Source organism: Anser brachyrhynchus (genome assembly GCF_964034855.1).
Source record: "Anser brachyrhynchus genome assembly, chromosome: 1".
Taxonomy (NCBI): Eukaryota; Metazoa; Chordata; class Aves; order Anseriformes; family Anatidae; genus Anser; species Anser brachyrhynchus.
In genome coordinates, this window is record NC_137694.1 from 26,574,419 (window position 1) to 26,601,705 (window position 27,287).

At 47.5% G+C, this 27,287-nt stretch overlaps 2 protein-coding genes across 2 annotated transcripts in view; both read right to left on the bottom strand.

Annotated features, from left to right (window-relative positions):
* The window catches only part of LOC308194648 (uncharacterized protein), a 33,257-nt gene extending 16,507 nt beyond the window's left edge, over positions 1-16,750 (bottom strand). Inside the window, exons 1-3 of the mRNA XM_080590796.1 lie at positions 16,671-16,750; positions 16,048-16,286; positions 10,910-11,314 (exon numbers count right to left, since the gene is read on the bottom strand). Coding sequence (XP_080446922.1) covers positions 10,910-11,314; positions 16,048-16,286; positions 16,671-16,739 — 713 coding nt within the window. The 5' untranslated portion in view covers positions 16,740-16,750. The remainder of the gene's footprint in view (positions 1-10,909; positions 11,315-16,047; positions 16,287-16,670) is intronic.
* A 1,128-nt stretch (positions 16,751-17,878) lies between these two features.
* Positions 17,879-27,259, bottom strand: LOC308188272 (uncharacterized protein; the record flags this gene model as incomplete). Its single annotated transcript, XM_080577127.1, has 10 exons — positions 26,251-27,259; positions 25,579-25,751; positions 25,284-25,377; positions 24,589-24,666; positions 24,228-24,337; positions 23,650-23,791; positions 22,422-22,727; positions 20,587-20,769; positions 18,629-18,811; positions 17,879-18,082 (listed from the first exon to the last, which is right to left on the bottom strand). The coding sequence occupies exons 1-10, from the start codon at positions 26,263-26,265 to the stop codon at positions 17,879-17,881; spliced, it is 1,488 nt and encodes a 495-aa protein (XP_080433253.1). The 5' UTR covers positions 26,266-27,259.
* Between the last annotated feature and the right edge of the window lie 28 nt (positions 27,260-27,287).

The following is a 27,287-nucleotide window of genomic DNA, read 5'->3' on the forward strand; positions in this document are numbered from 1 at the left end:
GCGGCACTTTCTGGCTCCTGCCTTAAGAGCTCTTTGTGCCTCAGTTGACGTTCTTCCGCAGCGTGGATGGGGATCTCGGGCCATGCGATGGGGCAGGGCTCCTCAGGAGGCATCGAGAACGTGCCTGGCTGGCAGGGGCACTGCATTACTTCCCTGTGGCCATGGTTGAGCTGGCACCTGCCCCAGTTGTACTGGGTCTGTCTGGGATGGAGTTAACATTCCCTGCGGCAGCCCATATAGTGTTGTTCTCTGCACTGGTACAGAATCATAGAATCATAGAATCATTAAGGCTGGAAGAGACCTTCAAGATCACTGGTCCAACCATCACCCTACTGTTAGCGTAGCAACCACATAACCACCAAGTGATTATATGAAGGTGCTTTATTCAGCGCTGGAAGCCGGGGCAGGTGCCCAAATCTGGCTTCAAGTCCCCTTACATCCCAGCTGTTATTTATACATTCAACATTACGTAAGGTATACATATTCATTACAGGTTGCAACATCAGCCTCGCATTCCATTCTAATTAGCTCTCCTCCCATTTGCGCATGCGTGGTGCTCTCTGGTGGTCGTCCGGGTGGTCGTCCAGATGGAGTAAGGAGTCTTCCTCTCTGCTAAACTTTTCACCTTTCTCACTCGACGCATGCTCCCTCCGCTCCTTGGTTCTGCTTCAACTCATTTCAGCATTTCCAGGCCCTTATCCAAGGTCAGGTTGTACCTGTTCCCTCCGAGGGTTCCCCTTCAAAGATTCATTTGACTGTTCAGTATACTCCCTAAGTTTCCCAGTATACATAGATTAATTGATAATATAAGTACATTTGGCAATGCTTAATTATACTTTAAGACCCATCACCTAAGAGACATTAATAAAACATCCATTCGATTCTCCCCAACACTAACACTACTACCAATGTCACTCACTAACCCACGTCCCTAAGCGCCAGGTCCAACCTTTCTTTGAACACCTCCAGGGACGGTGACGCCACCACCTCCCTGGGCAACCAGCTCCAATGTCTGACTGCTCTTTCTGAGAAGAAATGTCTCCTCATTTATAACCTTATCCTCCCCTGGTGCAACTTGAGGCCATTCCCTCCAATCCTGTCACTAGTTACCTGAGAGAAGAGGTGGACCCCCAGCTCGCCACACCTTCCTTTCAGGTAGTTGTAGACAGCAATAAGGTCTCCCCTGAGGTCTCTCCAGCTTTATAGCCCTTTTCTGGACACGTTCCAGGGCCTTGATGTCCTTCTTGCACTGAGGAGCCCAAAGCTGAACACAGTACTCAAGGTACAGCCTCACCAGAGCAGAGTACAGGGGAAAAATCACCTCCCTGGTGCTGCTGGCTACACTTTTCCTGATACAAGCCAGGATGCCGTTGGCCTTCTTGGACACCTGGGCACACTGCTGGCTCACGTTCAGGCGAGCATCGACCAACACCCCCAGATCCTTTTCCTCTGCACAGCTCTTGAGCCACTCTCCCCCAAGCCTGTAGCAAGAGTCTTTTTGTAGCAAGAGTCACTGATGAGCAAGAGTCATTTGCAGGTTCCCTTTAGATGTTCTGTGTGTAGCCTGTGGTATTTCCTTCACTAACTTCTGAAATGCTTGTAGTTGGAGGTGAAAACGTGTTCCTTCCTTAAGCATTCCCCTCTTATTGTGCGTTTCCCTGTTTTCACAGCTGAACATTATTACTGATCAGATGAAGGTGGAGCAGACGAAGTCCCAGTCCAGAAAACAAGCCATAGTTCTACCAAGATGGCAGTAGACTGCGAGCACTTGCCTTCTGCCCCGTAATTCGGGCAGTTTCCAGGCAGTGAGCAAGAGCAGCCATTGGCCCCGCCATGCCGGCAAGAATGCGGCGGTTCTGTGCACATAACAGCCTGCCTTTAATTCCAAGTTCTGTCACCCTCCTTGGTATTTAATAAACCATGTCATGTAGTGCAGGTCTTTGTCTTCTTCTCCCTTCCGGGCTTTGCTTCTCCCCTCCCCTACTCATTTGACCGTTCCCTCTAATTCCCGCCGCTGGCAGGGGCACAGCATTACTTCCGCATGGCTGTGGTTGATCTGGCAGCTGTCCTAGCTCACCCCCACACTCTCCCGGGCACAGGGCAGCACCGTACCCACATCCAGGGACAGGTCCCCCCTGACATCCAGCTCCTGCGGGGCCATTCTTCACTTGTGCTGCCACAGTGCTGTCGCTGGGTTGGTGACAGCGGCTGAAGGTGTCCCCGTGCTCCAGACCGTCTGGGTGCAGAGGGCCCTCCCCGAATTTGCCAGAGGAATGGCAGAAGATCTCTTCCTATAGGAGTATTGGGTTTGCATAGCAAGGTTTTATCTGCAGGGCACTGCAGGGGTAGCCTCTGAAACACGCGATATTTGGCAGGGAGCATTGTGCCTCTGTCTTTGCTGGGGACTATGCTGCAAACCAGATGCTTTTATGGCTGAGCATGCTGCCACTTGAAAAAGAACTTGAGAAAAAACACTTCCTCCAGGGAAGAGCACTGGGATGGATTGTGTTTACTCTATATTACCATCTCATAAATAAAATTCTACCAATTCTTCTAAGGTATCTGGAAGAAAACAGATACACCTAGCTAAAAATGCATTTTGTTCTCCATTTCTCCATTAAACGGTTGTGCTAATTAAGGAGATGCTCTCAAAATAGCTGCTCATAGAATTATGTTTTACAAGCTGGATTTACTTGGCTGAAGTTTCAACAAAAGTTTTTTTTTTTTTAATTATTATTATTTTAGCTCTTCCTTCTACAGATCAGGTCTGAAACAACAGAGCACTGCTAATAAGCAACTGATAGAAGTGGCTGGTACATCAACCAGTTTGGTCAAAGAGAGCAATACTGCCAGAAGCAAATACGCTTGATAAAACTGTGAAGACTCATCCTAGAAAGGAAAATTAAGGCTTTAATAGCTATACTGTTATTAGTGATGAAAGAGAAGAAAGTATTTCAGAGGGCTGTATCTCCTCCCCTGGAAGTGGTACTATACTAAATATTTTCACTGCTAACGATAAGAAAATATGCACGCTATAATTAGGTTTTGATTGCCATCTCTTCACTTTTCACAAACTCAGACGCACGAAGCAGCTCGTAAGCACAGGGAGGAGTGCTGCCAGGCTTGGCCACCTTGGGTAACGTCCCCCGAGACAGATGACGTCGCACCAACCGTACCACGGCACTACTGATTAGGGAAGCTGAGGTGATTCCAGATAAGAAAGGGTTAAGAATGAAACAATTAAAGGAGAACAGAACATTAGGTGTAGGGCAGGAAGCAGATGTACGGACAATGTATCTCAAAATAGGACATACGGGCAATATATCTCGAACAAGACATTGGAATCCAAGATAAGAAAATAATGAGCAGAAGATTCGAAGAAAAAACAGTCCTTGCGGTTAGGAAGAAAGCTAATTCAGCAGAATCCTGACCAAGGGTGAAAAGTACACTGTGAGGAAGACTTATGGCCTTCCTCTCTGAGACCACCGACCACAGCTCGACGACCCCTGCCCAAGACCACTGAGAGGATCTGCGCAGGCGCAGGACACAAAAAAACTGATTAGCATGAGAAGCGAGAGTAGGCGGGGTTAGATAATGAATATGTATAGGCGTTAATAAAATATTAATCACTGTGATGTATAAATTTGGGACGGCTTTTCACTTCGGGATGCACGATAGGCGGAAAGATCCCCCGTGCATCCGGCGCCGTCAATAAAGAATAAATCACTTAAAGAAATTGGATTTATGATCTTTGAATCAATCTGGCACCCCAGATGGGACTTCTTCTCTGTCGGACCGCAGGACCCGCTGGGAACAGGACTCCCTAGGGTACCCCCGGGATTTCCCGGAGGGACTCCTCGACTCAACGGATCACTGCGGAGGCAGACACGGACCCCATCATTGTAAGTGATTATATTCTTTATTTTGGTTTATTTGGTTGACCGGTCAATTGGGGTCGTCTGTAAGTCGGAAAGTAAAAGTTTTCTGCAGGACGGCATTTGGTTTTTTGGAAAGCACTCAGTTGCTGTTGGGAAACAAATAACCTTTGCATGCGAGGTTAGTATTACGTTGTGTTTACATGTGGAACTTGACCTTGGCTATTGTCTTTGGGATTTTGATTATACTCTTTATAACGTTACTAGGATCTTGGTGTTATTGTGGAAAGCTGCCGGCTTGTATTGTGTAACAAGAAACATTCTGAACTGTAACATGGGGGGGCAGCAGAGTAGTGGGATTCCGAAGAAAAGCCCGTTGGGATGTATCTTGAGTCATTGGAAAAAATATAGGGGGATCCCCCGGTAGAACTGAAAATAAGAAAACGTTGATAAAATATTGTACTCAATGGTGGCCACTTTATAAGTTGGATTGTGAGGGAAATGGCCACTGAATGGAACCTTAAATTATAATACTTTACTACAGTTAATGTTGTTTCTAAGGAGAGAAGGAAAGTGGGATGAGGTGTCATACGCAGATATGTTTTTCACTTTGAGAAACCACCCGGAATGGCAGAAGGAGTGTGGAATTAACTTAGCCCCACAGGATCCTTTGATCCTGGCAATAGAAAAGGATATGAAGAAGGAAGGGGCAGGAAAAATGAAAAGATGTTGTTCAGCGTGCAGTATCGGGCAGAGATGTTTGAAATTGAATGAGTCAGAGGAGAGAATGGAGGATTATGTCCTCCCGCCCCAGATAATAGAACGAGGCGTGGGGGCGAGCTCAGGAAACGGCAGAATAGATAAGAAAAATGAGAGTTGGGGGAATGGAGACTTTACCCCGATCACGGCTCGAACCCGAAGTAAGGTCGGGCTCGTTATTCAAGCCCCGTTACGACAGGCTATGGGGGCTAACGGACCAGCTCGGATAAAAGTACCTTTCACAACTGCTGAGTTAGATTCATGGAAGGAAGCTGTGAAAGGATACCGGGATGATCCAGAATCAGTGGCCCGGAGGTTTGAGCTGATTGGAAAGAATTTAGATCCCGATTGGAAAGATATAGAGATAATGCTGGCAGCATTATCGGAAACGGAAAAGCAACTGGTAATTAAGAATGCACAAACTCAAGTACAGACCCAGGTAACGTCAGGAGTTTTACCTGGAACTGTGGAGGTATATGTGCCCAGAGTGGACCCAAACTGGGACTATAATGATGAGGGTGATTATAGGTTATTAAAAAGATATCAGGAATGGATTAGGATCGCCTTGGAAAGTGCGATACCAAAGTCTGTAAACTGGTCTAGGTTATATACCATAAAACAGGGGCAAACTGAGACCCCGTCAGAATTTCTCGATTGACTAAGGACAGCAATGCAAAAATTTACAACGATAGACCCCTCTTCTGAGGAAGGTAAAGTCCAGCTAGTATCATTGTTCTTGGGTCAGTCTGCGGACGATATAAGGCGGAAGCTTCAGAAAATGAAAGAGCCGGATGTGAGAGATTTAGAAAGGCTGGTGGAAGAGGCATGGAGGGTATTTAGGAATCGAGAAGGGAATGAGAAACAAAGGCTGGGTAGGGCTATTGCTGCGGCAACTGTTGCAGCCTTACAGAGGCAAGAAGAACCTTTTCGGGGAAAAGGAAGAGGGAATGGGATAAGGGGAAGGTCAGTAAAGCCTCCCCTGAGACCGAATCAGTGTGCATATTGTAGGGAAGTGGGTCATTGGAAAAGGGAATGTCCGAAACAACGGGAGAAGAACAGGTTGATGGTAGCTAGTGTATCTCCCGACCAATGAAGTGGACCGGGGGATTCTACCCTAGCAGATCCGCTGGTTAAAATTAAGCTAGGGAAATCAGGACAGGAAGTGGAGTTTTTAATTGACACAGGAGCGACTTATTCTGTGTTAAACCAGAAATTGATACCAGAGGATGAGGATTTTGTGACGGTGATAGGAGCTACAGGCCAGCACGAGAAAGCCTTTTTCCTAAGGCCTTTAAAATATAAGTTAGGGAAACAGATGGGAATACATAGGTTTTTATATTTACCAGGATCCCCGAAGTCTTTGCTGGGGCGAGATTTACTAGAACAATTAGAAGCGGAAATTGTCTTTGAAAAAGGGAAGGTGGGGTTAAAGGTGAGAGAAGAAAAGCTGATAACCGCGCTAAGCTTAACGCTGATACAAGCAGACCCCATCGGTAAAGTACCTTCGGAGATTTTAGACCAAGTTTACCCAGGAGTCTGGGCTACTGACATCCCTGGGCGAGCCAAAAATGCAGCCCCAATAGTGGTGAGATTAAAGCCAGGGGAAAGGCCAGTTAAGATTAAGCAATATCCCCTAAGATTAGAAGACAGGAAAGGAATTAAGGGGATAGTGGATAAGTTTTTAAAACATGGACTGCTGGTTGAGTGTGAATCTGAATATAATACTCCTATACTACCAATTAAGAAGCCAGATGGGAAGAACTATAGATTAGTGCAGGATTTAAGAGCTATAAATAAGATCACTGAAGATATACACCCTGTGGTAGCCAACCCGTACACATTACTGACTAAATTAAAAGATAATTTAGTTTGGTTTACCGTACTGGATTTAAAAGATGCCCTCTTCTGCCTGACTTTAGCCCCAGAAAGTCAGAAGCTTTTTGCTTTTGAATGGGAAAATCCAGACTCAGGACGAAAGGCTCAATTGACCTGGACTGTATTGCCGCAGGGATTCAAAAACAGCCCCACGATTTTTGGGAATCAACTAGCAAAAGAGCTTGAGGTTTGGGAGGCCCCAAACACCGAAGGAGTTCTGCTGCAATACGTTGATGACCTTTTGATAGCCACTGAGAATAGGAGCAGCTGCATGCAATGGACGATAAGTCTCCTTAATTTTCTGGGTTTGAATGGGTATCGAGTCTCTCAACAGAAGGCTCAGCTGATTCAGTCACGTGTAACTTACTTGGGGTTTGAGATTTCAGGGGGACAAAGGGAGTTAGGAACAGAACGGAAAGAAACTATCTGCCGTACCCCAGAACCACAGACCATTAAGGAATTACGAACTTTTCTAGGGATGACAGGTTGGTGCCGTCTATGGATTAATAATTATGGACTAATTGTAAAACCCCTATATGACCTCATCAAGAATAACCAATCAAAATTGGTCTGGACGGGGGAAGCACGGGCTGCCTTTAAGAAGCTTAAATTGGAGTTAATGCGAGCACCAGCTTTGGGTCTACCGGACTTGTCCAAACCCTTTTGGTTGTACTCCTATGAGAGACAAGGGATGGCTCTGGGGGTGCTGGCACAGAAGCTGGGCCCCTACAGGAGAGCTGTGGCCTACTTCTCTAAACAACTGGATGAAGTAAGTAAAGGTTGGCCGGGTTGCCTTCGAGCGGTGGCCGCTGTCATCATGAATATACAGGAGGCTCGGAAGTTCACTATGGGACAGAAGATAACCGTGCTGGTATCACACACTGTCTCGGCAGTCTTGGAGCAGAAAGGGGCACACTGGTTATCCCCTCAAAGATTTTTAAAATACCAAGCAATACTGGTGGAGCAAGATGACGTAGAAATTGTGGTTACTAACATTGTGAACCCAGCTTCTTTCCTTAGTAACGCTCCTGACGAGCCAGTGGTCCACGATTGTATCGAAACTATGGAAACTGTGTATTCTAGCCGACCAGATCTCAAGGAGGAGCCCTTGGAAGACGCGGACGAATCATGGTATATTGATGGAAGCAGCTTTGTGAAACAAGGACAACGCAAAGCAGGGTATGCGGTGACGACCACTCAACAGGTAATTGAGTCGAAACCATTACCCCCTGGGACGTCTGCTCAGAAAGCAGAAATAATTGCCCTTACGCGGGCATTGGAACTAGCAGCAGGAAAGAAAGTAAATATCTGGACAGACTCTAAGTATGCATTTGGTGTGGTGCATGCACATGGGGCTATCTGGAAGGAACGAGGATTATTAACGGCCCAAGGAAAACAAATAAAATATGCTGAGGAGATTTTGAAGTTGTTGGAAGCGGTAAAGCACCCAGAGAAGGTGGCTGTTATACATTGCCGGGGACACCAAAAAGGAACCGCTGACTTCGAGGTAGGGAACCGATTGGCTGACCAAGAAGCAAAAAGGGTGGCCGGATTGGCTGAGGCAGAAGCGCTCACTTTAATACCAGACGGTAAAATACAAACTTTAGGTGAAGGACAGGAACCTAGGTACACACAGGAAGATCAAAAGTTAATTGGGGACCTGGGAGGAAAAGCAAGGAGTGATGGATGGGTATACCTGAAAGATAATAGGGTTGTACTACCCTCTAATTTAATATGGCCTATGGTCATGGCAGAACATAATAAGACTCATTGGGGAGCAGACACCTTATATAAAAATCTGAGTCGAGTCTTGGTGGGAAGAAATCTGTATACTACGGTAAAACAAGTAACCCAGCAATGCAGTATTTGTTTGCATCATAACCCTAATACAGAAAATAGGGTAAAGTTCAGAATAATCAGTAAAGGAAACTATCCAGGACAACAATGGCAGATAGATTTTTCAGAACTGCCAAGAAAAGGGGGGTATCGATACTTGTTGGTTTTGACAGATACTTTTTCCGGGTGGCCAGAGGCTTTTCCCTGTCGAACCAACAAGGCAAGAGAAGTGGTTAAGGTTTTACTGAATGAGATAATACCGCGTTTCGGAATTCCGGCAGCAATGTCCTCGGATAGAGGCTCTCATTTTTGTGCGCAAATAGTTCAAGAAGTAAGTAAGGTCTTAGGGGTAGACTGGCAACTCCATACCCCTTACAGACCACAGGCAAGCGGACAAGTGGAAAAGATGAATCATCTAATCAAACAACAAATAGCCAAAATAGGACAAGAGACTAATTTATCATGGCCTCAGTCTCTCCCTTTGGCTTTACTTAGAATTAGAGTAAAACCACGGACAAAGGAAAATCTAAGCCCTTTTGAAATATTATACGGAAGACCCTATCAGTTTTTGTTCAGCGGGGAGGACCTGACGCAACTGGGGTCGGGATACTTGGGTAATTATTTAATAGGACTCCAAAAACAGTTGGATCAAATATCTAAAGTTGTCTCAGGAACCAGGGCTAGAGGGCTGGACCAACCAATCCACCCCTTTAAACCTGGGGATTATGTGTATGTAAAAGCATTTGCAGGTCGCCCTTTGGAAGAAAAGTGGACGGGACCATACCAGGTGCTGCTGACAACACATACCGCCATCAAGATTAAGGAGCAAACGGCCTGGATCCGTTATTCGAGAGTGAAGAAAGCTCCAAAAGCCCCCTGGAAAGTAACGCTGGGTGACGGTGAACTGAAACTAAAGTTCAGTCAAGCGAAATGAAGACACTATGGTCAGGAGTATTTAGTAATGTAGTTAGCAGAAATTTAGCTAACAGAATTGTTTTATTTCTGTGGCTTATAGTTGTAATTGTGATTCAAGAATTGGAAGGTGCTTCTATGATGATAGAGAATGGTGGGTGGCCTTGGTCTGAAGCCGTAACCACGGAGGATAAGAGCATTAATGGAAAGTTAGCTGTTGTGGTTATTTGGCGAACAAATGGTGATCATTTACATGCATTATCAGAATGGCAAAATTTAGGGGAAGGGTAGGGTGGATACACCAAAGAACTGTAGGGGACGAAATTGAAATAGGGTGCCGAATGATTAATGGAACAGCCCACGAGAAAGCAACGGGGATTTTAGTAAAACCGACTTCCAAAAGTGGCCAACAAGAAGGTTGTATCCGCCCAGGTAAATTAGATTGTTGGTATAATTTTATATTAACACAGACTGTAGCAGTTAACTGTTTTTGGACTAATAATGGTCAAAAGCTCGAGATCAAGGAAGGCAAGAGCCTCATGATAAATTTTCTGTATAAGATTAGTAAGGATAACATTTCATGGGGCTTTGAGGAAATATGGAATAAGTTAACTTCATGGTTACCCAACTTTCAATAGTTAGAACAAGTTTTTACTGATCTGGTTATGTTATTGGTAGTAGGAATATTTGTATGTATGTCACTGCGATACTGCTAATGATAAGGGCATGCAATGCAAAAGAATTTGCATGGGGAAAAGAAAAGGGGGGATTGATTAGGGAAGCTGAGGCGATTCCAGATAAGAAAGGGTTAAGAATGAAACTATTAAAGGAGAACAGAACATTAGGTGTAGGGCAGGAAGCAGATGTATGGACAATGTATCTCAAAATAGGACATACGGGCAATATATCTCGAACAAGACATTGGAATCCAAGATAAGAAAATAATGAGCAGAAGATTCGAAGAAAAAACAGTCCTTGCGGTTAGGAAGAAAGCTAATTCAGCAGAATCCTGACCAAGGGTGAAAAGTACACTGTGAGGAAGACTTATGGCCTTCCTCTCTGAGACCACCGACCACAGCTCGACGACCCCTGCCCAAGACCACTGAGAGGATCTGCGCAGGCGCAGGACACAAAAAAACTGATTAGCATGAGAAGCGAGAGTAGGCGGGGTTAGATAATGAATATGTATAGGCGTTAATAAAATATTAATCACTGTGATGTATAAATTTGGGACGGCTTTTCACTTCGGGATGCACGATAGGCGGAAAGATCCCCCGTGCATCCGGCGCCGTCAATAAAGAATAAATCACTTAAAGAAATTGGATTTATGATCTTTGAATCACTACTCACAACTTACACTTTCTTACTGCAAGGTTTCGCCACTCTTCCCTACCTATTACTGAAGAAGATCCCCCAACCCCCTCTCCTTACACTGTGACATGCTCATTAAGCTCATCAGCGGCCCCACAATTAACCCCCTCCGCACGCCGCTGCCGCAGCAGCCGTTGAGCGGAGCCCCCGCGGCGCTATCACAAAATGGAGGCGGCCGCGGCCGGGCTGCGCATGCGGAGAGCCGCCCCGCGGCGGGCGGGCAGGGCGCGGAGCCGGGGGAAGCGCCGCCGGTTGCCTGTCCCTAACTGCCGCCCCCCCACCTCGGCATGAAGAAGATTTTCGGCTTCGGGAGGAAGAGGAAGGGGCAGCCGCCGCCTCCCGGCGGCGGACAGGTCCCCCCTGACATCCAGCTCCTGCGGGGCCATTCTTCACTTGTGCTGCCACAGTGCTGTTGCTGGGTTGGTGACAGCGGCTGAAGGTGTCCTCGTGCTCCAGACCGTCTGGGTGCAGAGGGCCCTCCCCGAATTTGCCAGAGGAATGGCAGAAGATCTCTTCCTATAGGAGTATTGGGTTTACATAGCAAGGTTTTATTTGCAGGGCGCTGCAGGGGTAGCCTCTGTGAGAAGAGTCCAGAAGATGCCCATGTTAGATAAGGGCCAGATTCCGTTGGCTCCAAAGGGACCTGATGCTGGCCAGAGATGAGCCAAAAATTGCTGTTTGTGCATCTGTGAAAGCATATTTAAGAAAGGGAAGACAAACAAACAAACAAAACTGTGGAACAACATCAGCTGGGAGAGGGAGGAGTGAGAACCAGCCCTACAGACACCAAGCTCAGTGGACAAGGAGGGAAGGAGGTGCTCCAGGTGCCAGAGCTGAAGTTCCCCTGTGGCCTATGGAGAGGCCCCCGATGGAGCAGGCTGTTCCCCTGCAGCCCATGGGTCCCACATGGAGCAGATCTCCACGCTGCAGCCCGTGGAGGAGCCCCCGGTGGAGCAGGTGGATGTGGCCTGGAGGAGGCTGCGGCCCATGGAGAGCCCCCGCAGGAGCAGGCCCCGGGCCGGAGCTGCAGCCCGTGGAGAGGAGCCCACGCAGGAGCAGGGGTTCTCAGGGGAGCTGCCGCCCGTGGGGGACCCATGCTGGAGCAGTTTGCTCCTGACGGACGGACCCCATGGTACGGAGCCATGTGGGAGCAGTTCTTGAAGAGTTGCTGCCTGTGGGCAGCAGTCCTGCTCAGTTCTGGAAGGATGGCATCTCATGGGAGGGACCCCACGTGGAGCTGGGGCAGAGAGTGACCGTGAAGGAGCGGTGGAGACAAAGCATCAGGGACTTGGTTCATGGAAGAAGACTATAACTCAACACAAATAAGTTATAAAGTAGGCATGTGGTTTATTTTGGCGCCGGTCACATGCAGGATAGCCCCCAAAGGCACGCGCACCTTAACGCGGCAACTTGCTTTGGTTATATGCAGTAAAAAGTTACATATGCATGAAGTTTCCCAATACGCTTATGCGTATGCCTAACCTATCCCCGCTTTGTATTAAAATTAGCTCCAAGAAGTCATTTCCATAAACTCCTCCCATCTGCACCTGCGCAGTGCCTTCTGGTGGTGGTCGTCGGGGGGTCGTGGGAATGAAGTCCGATAACTCCTCTTCATCACCACTAGTTGACCCCGTGCCTTTGTACAGACTCAGCTGCCCCTTGGCTCTTGTCCAAACCACAAGGTCGGTCTCAGCTGGTTTTTGAGACAGGTTCCCCATTTTTGTCAGGAAACATCTTCTGTGAGGGGCCCCAAGACTCCTTGTTTCGATTAATTTGCACAGCAGTAAGCAAAGACACGCAGCAATATCTATTTTAAAGCGATTAAGCAAGCCCCCTTTCTTTCATTCCTGGCTTTAATAATTACAATTGTTTTATTTAGAAATCATTAATACGATCAAGCAAGCCCCCGATCTTCTATCCCTGGCTTCAGTCCCCCCTTTCTAGAAGATTAGTAAATTCTTTTACTCGCAGCAAAGATTCCCAACTTGGTACTGATCACTTAATGCCATACCATGGACGTGCAACAAAGAAGTCAGCATGGCTATGCGGTATAACATTCTCCAGTTCCAGAGTAGTATAATTACATACAATACAAGACTCATACCAACTAAGGTCAATATGACTACGATCGGGTGACACAATGTATTGAGAATGCCATTTGCCGTTGGTGACCACCCGAAGATTGTGTCCCACCAGTGATGACCAGCACCTTGTTTATATTGTATTGTTAGACTTGATCAACTGGTGGGATACCACTGGTGCCAAATATAAAAATCACACCCGACAATTCTAACAAAGTTACAGATACAAAAGTTAGAATGATTTTTGCTAGGGAGAGTAATATTCTCCTTATCTACTTCTGCAAAAGCACAAGCAGTTCTTAAACACACACAGCCTTGACCAATATATAAGCACAGTCTTTTGACTAGTATTTGGATGAATTTCAAAGTGGAAAACACCTTGCTCAGTGTCAAGACATACGTCCTGAGCGTCAATTGTGTTGCTTTCACAGATAAATCCTTTAATCATTAATCATTAACATGATTAAGCAAGCCCCCATTCTTCTATCCCTGGCTTCAGACTGACCGCAGCCCCCATTCCCCCGTGCCGCTCAGGGGGAGGAGGTGGAAGAGGGTGGGTGGGACGAAGTTGGCTTTGGTTTCTTTCCTTTGTTTCTCACTTCTCTGGCTTGTTACTAAGTAACAGACAATAGATTTTACTAATTTCCATACTCTGAGTTTGTTTTGCCCTTCACAATAGCTGTTGAGTGAACTCCCTGTTCTTGTCTCAACCCTTGAGCCCTTTTCATCGTATTTTCTCCCCCTTTTCCCTTTGAGGAGTGGGAGTGAGTGAGCGGTTGTGATGGAGCTCAGCTGCCCACCTGAGTAAAACCACCACAGAGGTGTGTCCCACAGTCACTCCACAGGCAAACAAGGGGTCTTGCGAAGTAACTCCTTCACAGGGAATGAGAACTTCCCCCTGCCCCCTTCTTTTGCTCCCTCCGTAGAGGTTTGCAGTCCAAGGCAGTCGCGTGCTGTTGCGGAGAGTGGATCGCGGCGGGCAGGCGATTTTCCGCATCGAGGCCGCTGGAGGCAGTCAAGGGAGCCGCAAGGACCCAGCAAGTTGACTCCACGCCTCAAGACTTCCTCCAACAAGAAGGAAAGAAGGGTAATGGTTGTAGGCGACTCCCTTCTGAAGGGAACAGAGGGCCCCATATGTCAGCTCGACCCTACCCGTAGGGAAGTCTGCAGCCTACCTGGGGCTCGGGTCAAGGACATTACCAGGAAACTTCCTGACCTCGTTAGCCCCCCTCCGATTATTACCCATTAGTGGGAATTCAGGGTGGCAGTGATGAAATTGCTGAGAGAAGCCTGGAGACTATTAAAAGGGACTTCAGGGGATTGGGGCAATTGCTGGATGGAGTGGGTGCGCAGGTGGTGTTTTCCTCTGCCTTCAGCCCTCCCTGAATTTGCCAGATGAGTGGCAGAAGATCTCTTTATATGGGGGAGCCCGGGTCTTCTTCCCAGGAGAACACCTTGCTCAGAGGATGCTGGTTTGAAGCCTACAAATCATTTCCCCTGCATTCAGAAATCTGGCCGCAGCATTAAAGCTCTCTGCCAGCCTCATGGACAGTGTGGTTGAGGTCCCCCGCTTGTCGTGGGCTATCCCTTTTGCAAGGGAACCATTTCCAGCCACAAGAGGCAAATGACACCTCTGTCTTTGTGTATTCTCCCTTTTTCCATCCCAAGCCCTTGTCCCTAGTTCACCCAGGAGTTTCCCTTGGTACTGTGTAACTCACAGGACACATCTGCAAGAGGGTTGGTCTGCTTCCCACAACGGAAAAAATACATTTGATGTTCACAGGATGCTCCTGGTCAGTAAGAGAGACGAGCAGAAGGAATCAGAGGGAACAGTCACATGGGCATGGGAGAGGAGAAGCAAAGTCCGTAAGGGAGAAGGGAACAGACAAAGACCCACACTACGTGACATGGTTTATTAAATGCCAAGGCGGGCGACAGAACTTGGAATTAAAGGCAGGCTGTTATCTGCACAGAACCGCTGCGTTCTTGCCAGCGTGGTGGGGGCAATGGCTGCTTTTGCTCACGGCCTGGAAACTGCCCGAATTACGGGGCAGAAGGCAAGTGTTGGCAGTCATCTTCCATCTTGGTAGAACTATGGCTTGTTTTCTGGACTGGGACTTTGTCTGCTCCGCCTTCATCTGATCAGTAATGATATCCAGCTGTGAAAACAGGGAAACACACAATAAGAAGAAAATGCACAAGGCAGGAACACCTTTTCACCTCCAATTACCAGTATTCCAGAAGTTAGTGAAGGAAATACCACAGGCTACACACAGAACGTTGTGAGGGAACCTGCAAATGACTCTTGCTCATCAGTGTTAGACTCTAGTCCTCTGCAGCCCTCTTCATCCTCAAGTGTTCCTACTCTCTAAGCATTCAAACTGGGCATTCTTTGGAACACTACTCCTAAAATACAGCTTCCGCATTCACCTTGAAAACGTTGAAAAGGATCTGCCTTTGAAAAGGCAAACATCTTCTTGCTGCAACCAGGCCCTAACGCAGCCTTCAGTGCGGCATGTCTTTGTCTGGTGCCTGTTCTCCTATTACCATTTGTACGGTTATTTTGTCTATTCTCCCTTTCTTTCCCTTCACTCTTTCCCTTACGGCTTTGCAGAAGAAGAAGGGCACTCTGTATTTTGCACACCCCGCAATGACCAGAGGTCTTCAGCCCGCCCCCATACAGTTGTGTACTCTTCTGATGCTTAGCAGTTGTTTTAGCATAAAGAAGGTGTGTTTTGGAACCACAAAGGGATTCTAACTTGAGGCTCAGAAGCGTAAGCTTGCTCACAGATATGCTTTAAGAGGGGTTGAGAATAACATTTATGAATGCTGACCTGAGCCACGCAGGCTTCAGTGGTGCTTCTGGTGGAGCTGAGCTTTGACTTCAGCTAGTTTCTGACGAGTTCTGAAAAATTCAGAGAGATTGAATCAGCAGATTCAGAGATTCTGCTCTCTAGAAGGCCCATATTATTCAAGCATTCATGTTTGCAGACAGGACAATAGGACAGGCAATTTCGCTTCTCTGCCTTATATCGCAGAGAACGTTACAATGAGGAACACATTATCAGAGTGGCCAGAAGACCACATGTTAAGACGATGCCAACTTCAAAAATGCTTTTGTAATGCCACGACCAGTGATGGCACTGCGGGAACACTGAAGCATTATGAAGGCAGTTCTAAAAAAGAGGAAGGTTTGCAGAGGAGTCTTTTATCAATATGCCTTTTTAGGCATATTTACTGACATAATGCTGACCAGACAAAAAAAAGGGATGTTGGGAAGAAAACGTACAGGGAAAAAGCAGCATCTTGCTCTCACTCCAAAAAACGTCCAGACATACCTTTTGAGGTCCTTTTGTAGGCATCTTCTGAGGTTTACTTCCTCCAGATAGTAGTACCTGTAATTTTCCAGTCTTTCCTGCATGGACTCATATGGAAAAGTATGATCTTGTGGTGTCTTTTCCCTAACATCCTCCTCTTCAGAGTCAGCATCTCTGCTTCTGTGCTTTGGGCTCTTTCCCAGCGAAGTGCAAGGAGGGGATCTTGTCAGTTCTTGCACGTCTGGAGAGGCTGCCTGTGTCTGAAGCAGATAATGAAATTTCCATCACCACAAAGAAGAAGAGAACCATCCCCCCATCAGTCACACATACCCAGTTTCAAGGGCCCAGCCTCACTAAGGGGAGGCCACTTGCCTCCTCACTACCACCAGCAGTGAAGGCAGAAGCTGGAAACTCCCACAGGTCAACCATTCATTTTAGTCTGGAAGAGAAAGTAAGCCTTTTCCAAAGGCTCCATACACAATTCACAGGGACTTCTGTGCCTGTGGAGAACAACGCCTCACAGAAAGAATGAGGGGCAAGACCCCAAATACAAACATCACCTGCGACTTCTGGTCCGAGCACTTGTTCCTTGTCAGGCTCTTTCTTATCTCTGTCTCATGCTGTTGCTTTTGCCTGTGACCCACCTTGTAAGTCTTCAGAAGAGCTTTGATGCATGCCACCTCTTCTTGCAGCTGGCCATTGCTCTTCTCCATTTTTTCCTGAGACCCACGGAGAGCAGACAGCTCTTCTTGCAGGTCGCAATTTTGTGCTTCTAGCTGCCTGCATTTTCCAGACTCCATCTCCAGCTGCTGCGAAAGTTCATTGAGCTGTGGAGAGCAATGCATAAAGGGGTAGGGCGTCAAGATGGTCTTTGTCACCTTCTGACTCGGTATTAAAAGCAAAGTAAAGGCAGGCTCGTCTTTTAAGAGAAGAACAGCTTTAAGATCTTTGCTGACAGGATTCCCCAAGTTTCCATCCTTCCTCGGTTCTTTTGCTAGGGACGCTCTTCCCCAAACTGCTCCTCTGCTCATGGGACATCAAACACACCTCTACCCAGACACCAGAAAGAATGCCTATTGTGTGTGGGGGGAAGCGCTGCAGTGCAGAACGGACTAGGCACGAGCAGCAAATACTCTTCCTGCCCTTACTCTGAAAGCTTTGGAAACAGTGCCTCAGGAGGCCACTTTGACAGAACTGCTGGAGGAAGGCATTTTCTCTCTAGGTCAAAGCTGATGTTTGGTTGCAAGGATACGGAGGATATAGCAGATGTCCCATTAAGTCCCAAAGGCCAGCTGCGATGCTGTCTTAGTCTTCTCCCCCAGAAATACACCTTTTCTATACCTTCTAAAAATACACTCGGGAGGTTCCTGCCTTTTATAAATAGATAGAAAACGAACAAACAAAAATCCCTCAAAACAAACACAAACAAAAAATAAAAACAAACAAAAACCCGGAAACTTAATCTTCATTTTACACTGCCTAAACACAATGCCATTCCCTGTCATTTAAGAGAACTCTTCTAATGGCAGTGAAGCCACGAGAATGCTACGAGCCTTTGGACTAAGAATGAGCCACCACAAGGGCACTTGACTCCTTCTACAATACCTTCTAAAGCACACGTGTGCCTTAGCAGCACCTCTCAGTAACCAGGGGAAATGTAGATCAAGGGTCCCATGCACCTGAACAAGACACCCACGGCAGCTCAAAAGCACTTCTTGGACCTCTACTTCAGGGTGCCCATGGCTAGGGAAAGACGGGTTGAGACAGCTGCTGGTGAGCGGTAAGTTACAAAAGCATCACTGGCTCAACTCCTAAGACAGGGCTCTCGAAGTGATCTTGGGCAAAGCCAACTTCAGACAGGTGGAGTTCCACCTGCCAGACCCGGAAAATGCTGTGGACCTGTGCCATGGCCTGTGAAGCCACTGAGCCCGCCATCCTTGCTGTGACTCTCAGCTCGTCCTTCCTCCACAGAGCAGCCTGCCCTCAGTGTGCCCTTGCAGATACTGCTCTGCACGTTCATTTTGACCCACAATGACAACTGCTCTGCGTTCACCTGCTATGTATGACAACAGAAGGAGCATCAAGGAGAGAACAGACAACTCACAATACAAGAAGGACCATAGAAAAGAACAACAGAGGTATGGACATGAATAGACAAAAAAAGAAATCACAAAAGCGTGCAGAATCCAGAGCTCACCTTTACCTTTCGCATAGCCAGTTTCAAGGGCCCAGCCTCACTCAGGGGAGGCCACTTGCCTCCTCACTACCACCAGCAGTGAAGGCAGAAGCCGGAAACTCCCACAGGTCAACCATTCATTTTAGTCTGGAGGACACCAGTTCTCAGCACTCTGTTCTTACTTCAGAGTCAGTGCTAAGACACTTCTGTCTCTGTAAGACAGTCCTCTGCTTGTAAGCCTTTTCCAAAGGCTCCATACACAATTCACAGGGACTTCTGTGCCTGTGGAGAACAACGCCTCACAGAAAGAATGAGGGGCCAGACCCCAAATACAAACATCACCTGCGACTTCTGGTCCGAGCACTTGTTCCTTGTCAGGCTCTTTCTTATCTCTGTCTCATGCTGTTGCTTTTGCCTGTGACCCACCTTGTAAGTCTTCAGAAGAGCTTTGATGCATGCCACCTCTTCTTGCAGCTGGCCATTGCTCTTCTCCATTTTTTCCTGAGACCCACGCAGAGCAGACAGCTCTTCTTGCAGGTCGCAATCTTGTGCTTCTAGCTGCCTGCGTTTTCCAGACTCCATCTCCAGCTGCTGCGAAAGTTCATTGAGCTGTGGAGAGCAATGCATAAAGGGGTAGGGCGTCAAGATGGTCTTTGTCACCTTCTGACTCGGTATTAAAAGCAAAGTAAAGGCAGGCTCGTCTTTTAAGAGAAGAACAGCTTTAAGATCTTTGCTGACAGGATTCCCCAAGTTTCCATCCTTCCTCGGTTCTTTTGCTAGGGACGCTCTTGCCCAAAATGCTCCTCTGCTCATGGGACATCAAACACACCTCTACCCAGACACCAGAAAGAATGCCTATTGTGTGTGGGGGGAAGCGCTGCAGTGCAGAACGGACTAGGCACGAGCAACAAATACTCTTCCTGCCCTTACTCTGAAAGCTTTGGAAACAGTGCCTCAGGAGGCCACTTTGACAGAACTGCTGGAGGAAGGCATTTTCTCTCTAGGTCAAAGCTGATGTTTGGTTGCAAGGATACGGAGGATATAGCAGATGTCGCATTAAGTCCCAAAGGCCAGCTGCGATGCTGTCTTACTCTTCTCCCCCAGAAATACACCTTTTCTATACCTTCTAAAAATACACTCGGGAGGTTCCTGCCTTTTATAAATAGATAGAAAACGAACAAACAAAAATCCCTCAAAACAAACACAAACAAAAAATAAAAACAAACAAAAACCCAGAAACTTAATCTTCATTTTACACTGCCTAAACACAATGCCATTCCCTGTCATTTAAGAGAACTCTTCTAATGGCAGTGAAGCCACGAGAATGCTACGAGCCTTTGGACTAAGAATGAGCCACCACAAGGGCACTTGACTCCTTCTGCAATACCTTCTAAAGCACACGTGTGCCTTAGCAGCACCTCTCAGTAACCAGGGGAAATCTAGATCAAGGGTTCCATGCACCTGAACAAGACACCCACGGCAGCTCAAAAGCACTTCTTGGACCTCTACTTCAGGGTGCCCATGGCTAGGGAAAGACGGGTTGAGACAGCTGCTGGTGAGCGGTAAGTTACAAAAGCATCACTGGCTCAACTCCTAAGACAGGGCTCTCGAAGTGATCTTGGGCAAAGCCAACTTCAGACAGGTGGAGTTCCACCTGCCAGACCCGGAAAATGCTGTGGACCTGTGCCATGGCCTGTGAAGCCACTGAGCCCGCCATCCTTGCTGTGACTCTCAGCTCGTCCTTCCTCCACAGAGCAGCCTGCCCTCAGTGTGCCCTTGCAGATACTGCTCTGCACGTTCATTTTGACCCACAATGACAACTGCTCTGCGTTCACCTGCTATGTATGACAACAGAAGGAGCATCAAGGAGAGAACAGACAACTCACAATACAAGAAGGACCATAGAAAAGAACAACAGAGGTATGGACATGAATAGACAAAAAAAGAAATCACAAAAGCGTGCAGAATCCAGAGCTCACCTTTACCTTTCGCATAGCCAGTTTCAAGGGCCCAGCCTCACTCAGGGGAGGCCACTTGCCTCCTCACTACCACCAGCAGTGAAGGCAGAAGCCGGAAACTCCCACAGGTCAACCATTCATTTTAGTCTGGAGGACACCAGTTCTCAGCACTCTGTTCTTACTTCAGAGTCAGTGCTAAGACACTTCTGTCTCTGTAAGACAGTCCTCTGCTTGTAAGCCTTTTCCAAAGGCTCCATACACAATTCACAGGGACTTCTGTGCCTGTGGAGAACAACGCCTCACAGAAAGAATGAGGGGCAAGACCCCGAATACAAACATCACCTGCGACTTCTGGTCCGAGCACTTGTTCCTTGTCAGGCTCTTTCTTATCTCTGTCTCATGCTGTTGCTTTTGCCTGTGACCCACCTTGTAAGTCTTCAGAAGAGCTTTGATGCATGCCACCTCTTCTTGCAGCTGGCCATTGCTCTTCTCCATTTTTTCCTGAGACCCACGCAGAGCAGACAGCTCTTCTTGCAGGTCGCAATTTTGTGCTTCTAGCTGCCTGCGTTTTCCAGACTCCATCTCCAGCTGCTGCGAAAGTTCATTGAGCTGTGGAGAGCAATGCATAAAGGGGTAGGGCGTCAAGATGGTCTTTGTCACCTTCTGACTCGGTATTAAAAGCAAAGTAAAGGCAGGCTCGTCTTTTAAGAGAAGAACAGCTTTAAGATCTTTGCTGACAGGATTCCCCAAGTTTCCATCCTTCCTCGGTTCTTTTGCTAGGGACGCTCTTGCCCAAAATGCTCCTCTGCTCATGGGACATCAAACACACCTCTACCCAGACACCAGAAAGAATGCCTATTGTGTGTGGGGGGAAGCGCTGCAGTGCAGAACGGACTAGGCACGAGCAACAAATACTCTTCCTGCCCTTACTCTGAAAGCTTTGGAAACAGTGCCTCAGGAGGCCACTTTGACAGAACTGCTGGAGGAACGCATTTTCTCTCTAGGTCAAAGCTGATGTTTGGTTGCAAGGATACGGAGGATATAGCAGATGTCGCATTAAGTCCCAAAGGCCAGCTGCGATGCTGTCTTACTCTTCTCCCCCAGAAATACACCTTTTCTATACCTTCTAAAAATACACTCGGGAGGTTCCTGCCTTTTATAAATAGATAGAAAACGAACAAACAAAAATCCCTCAAAACAAACACAAACAAAAAATAAAAACAAACAAAAACCCGGAAACTTAATCTTCATTTTACACTGCCTAAACACAATGCCATTCCCTGTCATTTAAGAGAACTCTTCTAATGGCAGTGAAGCCACGAGAATGCTACGAGCCTTTGGACTAAGAATGAGCCACCACAAGGGCACTTGACTCCTTCTACAATACCTTCTAAAGCACACGTGTGCCTTAGCAGCACCTCTCAGTAACCAGGGGAAATCTAGATCAAGGGTTCCATGCACCTGAACAAGACACCCACGGCAGCTCAAAAGCACTTCTTGGACCTCTACTTCAGGGTGCCCATGGCTAGGGAAAGACGGGTTGAGACGGCTGCTGGTGAGCGGTAAGTTACAAAAGCATCACTGGCTCAACTCCTAAGACAGGGCTCTCGAAGTGATCTTGGGCAAAGCCAACTTCAGACAGGTGGAGTTCCACCTGCCAGACCCGGAAAATGCTGTGGACCTGTGCCATGGCCTGTGAAGCCACTGAGCCCGCCATCCTTGCTGTGACTCTCAGCTCGTCCTTCCTCCACAGAGCAGCCTGCCCTCAGTGTGCCCTTGCAGATACTGCTCTGCACGTTCATTTTGACCCACAATGACAACTGCTCTGTGTTCACCTGCTATGTATGACAACAGAAGGAGCATCAAGGAGAGAACAGACAACTCACAATACAAGAAGGACCATAGAAAAGAACAACAGAGGTATGGACATGAATAGACAAAAAAAGAAATCACAAAAGCGTGCAGAATCCAGAGCTCACCTTTACCTTTCGCATAGCCAGTTTCAAGGGCCCAGCCTCACTCAGGGGAGGCCACTTGCCTCCTCACTACCACCAGCAGTGAAGGCAGAAGCCGGAAACTCCCACAGGTCAACCATTCATTTTAGTCTGGAGGACACCAGTTCTCAGCACTCTGTTCTTACTTCAGAGTCAGTGCTAAGACACTTCTGTCTCTGTAAGACAGTCCTCTGCTTGTAAGCCTTTTCCAAAGGCTCCATACACAATTCACAGGGACTTCTGTGCCTGTGGAGAACAACGCCTTACAGAAAGAATGTGGGGCAAGACCCCGAATACAAACATCACCTGCGACTTCTGGTCCGAGCACTTGTTCCTTGTCAGGCTCTTTCTTATCTCTGTCTCATGCTGTTGCTTTTGCCTGTGACCCACCTTGTAAGTCTTCAGAAGAGCTTTGATGCATGCCACCTCTTCTTGCAGCTGGCCATTGCTCTTCTCCATTTTTTCCTGAGACCCACGCAGAGCAGACAGCTCTTCTTGCAGGTCGCAATTTTGTGCTTCTAGCTGCCTGCGTTTTCCAGACTCCATCTCCAGCTGCTGCGAAAGTTCATTGAGCTGTGGAGAGCAATGCATAAAGGAGTAGGGCGTCAAGATGGTCTTTGTCACCTTCTGACTCGGTATTAAAAGCAAAGTAAAGGCAGGCTCGTCTTTTAAGAGAAGAACAGCTTTAAGATCTTTGCTGACAGGATTCCCCAAGTTTCCATCCTTCCTCGGTTCTTTTGCTAGGGACGCTCTTGCCCAAAATGCTCCTCTGCTCATGGGACATCAAACACACCTCTACCCAGACACCAGAAAGAATGCCTATTGTGTGTGGGGGGAAGCGCTGCAGTGCAGAACGGACTAGGCACGAGCAACAAATACTCTTCCTGCCCTTACTCTGAAAGCTTTGGAAACGGTGCCTCAGGAGGCCACTTTGACAGAACTGCTGGAGGAACGCATTTTCTCTCTAGGTCAAAGCTGATGTTTGGTTGCAAGGATACGGAGGATATAGCAGATGTCCCATTAAGTCCCAAAGGCCAGCTGCGATGCTGTCTTACTCTTCTCCCCCAGAAATACACCTTTTCTATACCTTCTAAAAATACACTCGGGAGGTTCCTGCCTTTTATAAATAGATAGAAAACGAACAAACAAAAATCCCTCAAAACAAACACAAACAAAAAATAAAAACAAACAAAAACCCGGAAACTTAATCTTCATTTTACACTGCCTAAACACAATGCCATTCCCTGTCATTTAAGAGAACTCTTCTAATGGCAGTGAAGCCACGAGAATGCTACGAGCCTTTGGACTAAGAATGAGCCACCACAAGGGCACTTGACTCCTTCTACAATACCTGCTATGTATGACAACAGAAGGAGCATCAAGTAGAGAACAGACATCTCACAATACAAGAAGGAGCATAGAAAAGAACAACAGAGGTATGGACATTAACAGACAAAAAAAGAAACCACAAAATCCTGCATAATCCAGAGCTCACCTTTGCTGTTAATTTATCAGCTTCACTGGCCCCTTCAGAGCAGCTGCTCGTCATGTCTCTTGCAGTATTAATCATGAGCTTTCTTTCTCTGGCCTCAGATTCTCTTAGTTTCTGCAGAGCTCCGTTCAGAAGCCTCCTTAACCTGTGCAGCAAATTAGTCAAGAAAACATTGAGGTAGGAGGTGAAGGAACTACCAGCCTGTTTCACATTCTCAGACATAAACAGCATAGAGAAGCCTTGCTTCTTCTTTAACACGCTTGACAGACCAGGAGTTACTGAGAAAAAAGAGCATTCCAGTGCCGCAGATCACTTGGAGGGTCCACCTTGCACCTGAACGGAGGAATAAATGGAGAAGGGACTTCCTGCCCTCCCAGGAGAATTGCAGGGCAACCTGCACTTGAAGTTCTTTTGGCAGCTCTGTAAAACCATAGGCACGTGTACAGAAGAGCCTTGTAAGACCTAGCGTGAGGCTTGAATTTGCTCACAGACAGTTACCCTCACCTATTTTTACATTCAGCCTCCATGAAGCTTGATTTCTACTCTATGGGATCTCTCTTTAAAGTGCTAACAAGCCATACCTGAGACATTCTCTCCGCAGTTCGCTGTTGCTTTTCATTTCCTGCTCAAGGCGCACTTCGACTGGGCATTTCAACTCGACCAGCTTCTCTTCTGTTCTCTGACACTGATGCTTTCAAAACAGAAACGATACATGGTAGAACCAGCACAGGGACAGCATCTACATGTGGTATGTGCAGATAGCCTAGGCAGAACTCGGTAGCAGTACTGGGGAAGCAGGAGTAACAGGGCTTCCCCTTCCCTTGAACTGCCCTGCCATAAAAGCAGGAGGGTTTCCCAGGGCTCCCCTGGTCTTTTCACCCACTACCTGCCCAACAGGTATTCAAAGACTAAAATAGTCATTCACAGAAAGCATTCCCATACCTGCTGGTGTGGATGCCTGTCTGCGGTTGTCTGTGCTGACTGAAAGGCAGTTACCAAGTCCTCCGGGTGATTACGAGCCTACAGAAGCACAAAAAGAAGCGAAAAGTCATGCTGCGTGCAACTTTCCTGCCTCACACCTCTCTGCCGCTCTTCCCCTCCTGCCAGTCTCAGTAGAGTACAGGGCTCATGTTCACCTCCCTCCTCCCCAGGCAGACAAGAAGAATCATTTGCTTCACAGAGGCCACAGATGAAAGCCCCTCCTTTGCGCCAAGAGGAACTGCTTTATTAGCGACAGCGCGGCATGTCAGGTCGGGGCTGTGCAGCATTGTGCAAACTTGACTACCACCTCTCACGCAGGAGGAATATCTCAAGTGCAGCCTGCGATCTTCAATATCACCACTGGTCTAAAGCAGAAAATACCTAGACCAGTGCATTCCAGTGAACCCTTATTTTTCTAGTGCTAAGAACTTCCTGGTGTTGTAGGACTTGCCGTAGTATCATGGGAAAACTCTCAAAACCAGAAAGCTGGGGAACAGACCGGCAGGATTTTCAGAGCAGCTTACAGTCAGCACAGCTGGTCAAGAACTCAGCTCCCCTAAGCTTGGCAGAAAAATCTCATCTTACTTTGTCCCCACAGAACTACTTAGCTAGGCGCAGGAGCTCACAGGGAAGAGGGAAGTTTATCACTGACTTACTGAGGCAGAGGCTTGCTGGTGTCTCTGAAGGGCTTCAATCAGTCTGCTTTGTTGCTGGATTGTGGCTTCCAATCTGTCACTTCCAGCTTTGAGTCTGAAAGAGAAATACAGGCCTTATTGGGGAACTCCACAAGAGCACACAGTTGGAAAGAACAGTGTGCAAGAACATAAGCTAAAGCAAAGGCTTCTTTCCAAATCCTGTATTAACTTTCTGTGATGTGACGAGGCAATTCCCCTGCGTTCACAGAGTCCCAGAAAGCAGCGTCTCGCCCCTCTGTCTTACTACCCTGCCTACCCTTGCATGCGTTCTTCCAGCTTTTGGAGAGCTCCAGTTCCAAAGGATGGCTCCAGAAAGCCTTGCACTTTCTGGGAAGAAGCTGCTGCTTCTCTCTTCTTATCCTCCAGTACAGTCTCCAGGTATTTTACCCAGACCTCAGACTCAATACACGCTTGTTCCGATGCCTCCACCTGCAAAACCAAAGGAAGAATCAATCCATGGTGGTCAGCCTAGTCTTTAGGGAGGGAAATTGACTGCTTCCACTCTCAAACCCCCATGCATGTTACTTCACTGCATTTTGTACTAACCCCTCTCCTATAGCTCTGTAGATTTTCTACAGAATTTCCTGAACGCTGGCACAAAACTCAGCCTGCTTTGTCTGCGACTCTGGCACAGACACTGCCAATGCTGGTCCCAACACAGAGACATGAAAAAAAATTTACAACCGTTGTCAGAGCACACCCAAGTGGTGCCGCACCCTCTGTGTCTCAGAGCACACCCAAGTTTTGAGAAAGCGCAAACTGCTCTGGTCAAACCTACCCCCTGGAAGGTGCCTCCTAACGCACTGCTTTGTCCCTCCAGCTTGTGAAAAGCTCCCCAAAGGGCCCGTTGTGTTGGTCACCAGCAGAGAGGGGGAAGAGAAAGGACAACCACCCTTGGATTTATCCCTATAGTGCAGCCTTTCCATACCTTAGCTTTAACCATCTCCAATTCCTCTTGCAAGCGCTCTACGTCTTTCTCAGTGTCACTGAGCTGGCTCTCAGTAGCTTCAGGTGGGGCTTCTGACACGGACAGACTTTCAGGAGCACCAGGAAGCTCAAGCTGCAGCTGTCTGTCTTGATCCTAAAGAAATGGGGTTCCGTGAGCATGACAAAGTCAGTGAGAACATGGGAATATGAGCTGTGCTTTTACTCATTAGGTTCTAAAACTAGGTCAGTCTTCTGACTGAAACAAAGGATTGGAAGTGCACCACCACCAGGCACAGCTGGGGACCTCTCTCCATCTTTCTTAGCCTCAACTATCAGCAGCTCTTTGTGAGGGTTTCTGTTTCTTAAAACAGAGGGAAGGCTTAACGTTTTTTCTCTTCTTGGAACATAGCCTGAGAGACTGGGCAGGGGCTTTCTACCTACGCAAAAAGGCGGGCAGTGGAGAATGGAATCTGCAGAACTATTGTTGCCTCCAATGGCATTTCAGCAGTTGTAAAGCAGAAGCCAGACTTCGTTCTGCCAGAGCTTAAGCATGGCCTGGAATCTCCCTGCTGCTTCTGAGAACATGCTCGCGGCCAAGGAATGCACGCTGAAAGCAGAGCTGCAAGCCCTCAATGCTATTCTCTGGTATCTCTTCGTTGTTGGCGTTAAGAATTGCCACATAAAGGTTACCGGAGCACTGGTGAAGTATGGTGAAAAGCAACAGTCCACTCCCGGCCAGCCCCTTTGAGAAGCTCAGAAGATTTTAAGCAGCAGGAATAATCTTTGCTGCTTCATTATGTAGAACATGCTTTCCCTAGACTGGAACTCTAACTGAAAGGCCAGCTGCAGCGAGACCCAGTTCTCCCAGCAGTTTCACCAACCCAGCGCAAACTGAACAGCTGGGCTGGAGCACAAGTAGTTCAAGGGCCCCAGTCACAAACAAGTGGCAGAGGCAGCAACAGAGGTAAGCGAGCCCAGAGGTAAACTTGCCCCAAAGTAAGCGAGCCAAATGGGAGCCCAGGGGGTCCTTCACAGAAA